Source organism: Amphiura filiformis, chromosome 13 (genome assembly GCF_039555335.1).
Source record: "Amphiura filiformis chromosome 13, Afil_fr2py, whole genome shotgun sequence".
Taxonomy (NCBI): domain Eukaryota; kingdom Metazoa; phylum Echinodermata; class Ophiuroidea; order Amphilepidida; family Amphiuridae; genus Amphiura; species Amphiura filiformis.
This window is the reverse complement of record NC_092640.1, coordinates 61,123,155-61,125,067: the sequence shown is the minus strand read 5'-3', so window position 1 is coordinate 61,125,067 and position 1,913 is coordinate 61,123,155. Positions and strand designations below refer to the sequence as shown.

The 1,913-nt window shown below is 45.2% G+C and overlaps 1 protein-coding gene across 1 annotated transcript; it reads left to right on the top strand.

The window, feature by feature from the left end:
* Window positions 1-127: 127 nt before the first annotated feature.
* Window positions 128-760, top strand: LOC140167804 (E3 ubiquitin-protein ligase TRIM33-like). Its single transcript, XM_072191097.1, has one exon. The coding sequence runs from the start codon at window positions 128-130 to the stop codon at window positions 758-760; it is 633 nt and encodes a 210-aa protein (XP_072047198.1).
* Window positions 761-1,913: the final 1,153 nt, after the last annotated feature.

Genomic DNA, 1,913 nt, shown 5'->3' with positions numbered 1-1,913 from the left:
TTCGGATAAATACAAGGGCGCAGTTTCGTGCCCCACCTGTCGCGAAGGCTTTCCGTTACCAAAAGGTGGGGTCAAGGAACTCCGGACTAACTTTTTCGTCAGCAAATTGAAGGAGCGAAATGAAATTATGAAGCAACTGTACGAGAAAGATGCCAAGATTCCATGTACCTCGTGCGATAATTCTGATAACCAGGCTGTTGGTCGATGTGCAGAATGCAATGATTTCTTGTGTGAGAAATGTGCGGAGAGTCACAAATCGTTGCGAGTACTGAAACATCACCACGTTCCTACTCTGGAAGAGCTCCGCTCCGGAAAATTGACCATGCACAATCTGCCTGAACAGGAGATGTGTCCCAAGCACAAGGGTGAAGTTTTGCGGTTCTACTGCGAGACTTGTGATGAGCCAATATGTCGAGACTGTACGGTCGTAGGCCATCCGCGTCCCGATCATAAACAGACAGAGCTGAAGACCGCGGCCGACGAACGAAATGACACACTCCACGGGCTACTCAAAAAGGTGAAACTCGTTCCAAAAGCTATTGATATTGCCACGGCAGAAGATGAGTTACTGCTGAAAGAATTAGAAGCCAGTGAGATGAAAGCCAACAATCTCTATAAGACGACAGCTAAGAAAGCAGAATTCGAAAATGAAAAGATTAGTAGCAAAAGAAGAAAGGAGATAGAAGCGCACAGAGATGGTTTACAATTTCGCAAAGCCCGTCTTTGTACTGCAATAGAGATGACACAACAGATTACGTAGAATGGTTCCGAGCATGATGTGGCTACAATGTATTCATCGCTCTCTAATACCATGCAACAGATGTCCAAGTTGAATCCAAAAGCTGTCAGAAAGTCTATGGGTAAAGTTGATTTCATACCAAGCGAGGATCTTGATAATGGCTTGAGGTCTCTCGGTTCACTTAACACCTACGAGCAATGGGCTCTAGGAAAGACTATCGCATCGGGACAGTTCAGTTCTGGAAGATACACCATTCTCGGCACTAATGATGAAATTGCGGTGGCTACATACCAAAGTGGCAATTACGTTCGAGTTTTTGATGACAATGGCACAAACAAGCGGCAAGTCCAAACTAGTGGTGTAGGTGGAGGTGATCCACAAGGCGCTTCGTATCCATGGGGTCTGGCAATCGCGCAAAATGGCGACTATTTCATCACGGACACCAATCCATACGTGAAAGTTTTCAACGCACAGGGAACTTTCAAGAAAAGGTTCGGTGCTCAGAATCCTAACGGTACCTTGTCTCAAAGTGAAAATTCCCGGTTGTACGGTCTAGCTATTGACACCAAGGATCGCGTGTATGTCGGAAGCTCTAGTCGGTACATTAGTGTCCACAACCAAGACGGTGCTCGAGTATCCGGCTTCAGACTCAATAATCTGTATCCATACTTCATTGCTATCACTGCAGATGATCACATCATTGTCAGCGATTATGGTGGCTGCCAAAAGGCCGTCCACGTGTACGACACCAAAGGCACTCAACTCCACACCTTCGCCAAGCCACCAGGAGATAACTTCTACCCTACAGGATTATGTGTGGTCCAAGATGAAGTCTACGTCTCCAACAAGGAAGGAGTCCCAGCAGTTTACCGCAACTCTCTCACAGGTGACTATATTGGAATCGTGACTAAGGAAGTCACATCTCCCTGGGGAATGGCCATCAAAGATGGTGGAGAAGAACTACTTGTCTGCGGCAACAATTCCATCAAAGTTTTTCAACTGAAATAGGAGCATTTCTTTACATAAACTATCATATAGGTTGCCGAATTGGTCACATTTCCTAATCTGGATTGGACTACCGTTACTCAGTCACATGTATACAAGTGATATATTGATCATATCCCGACTATTAAAAGATGTGACAAAGAAGAGCTTCTTGTTTGCAACAACAATT

Excerpts from the sequence above, each read along its gene's own strand:
- LOC140167804 (XM_072191097.1), top strand. The coding sequence starts at position 128 with ATGAAGCAACTGTACGAGAAAGATGCCAAGATTCCATGTACCTCGTGC.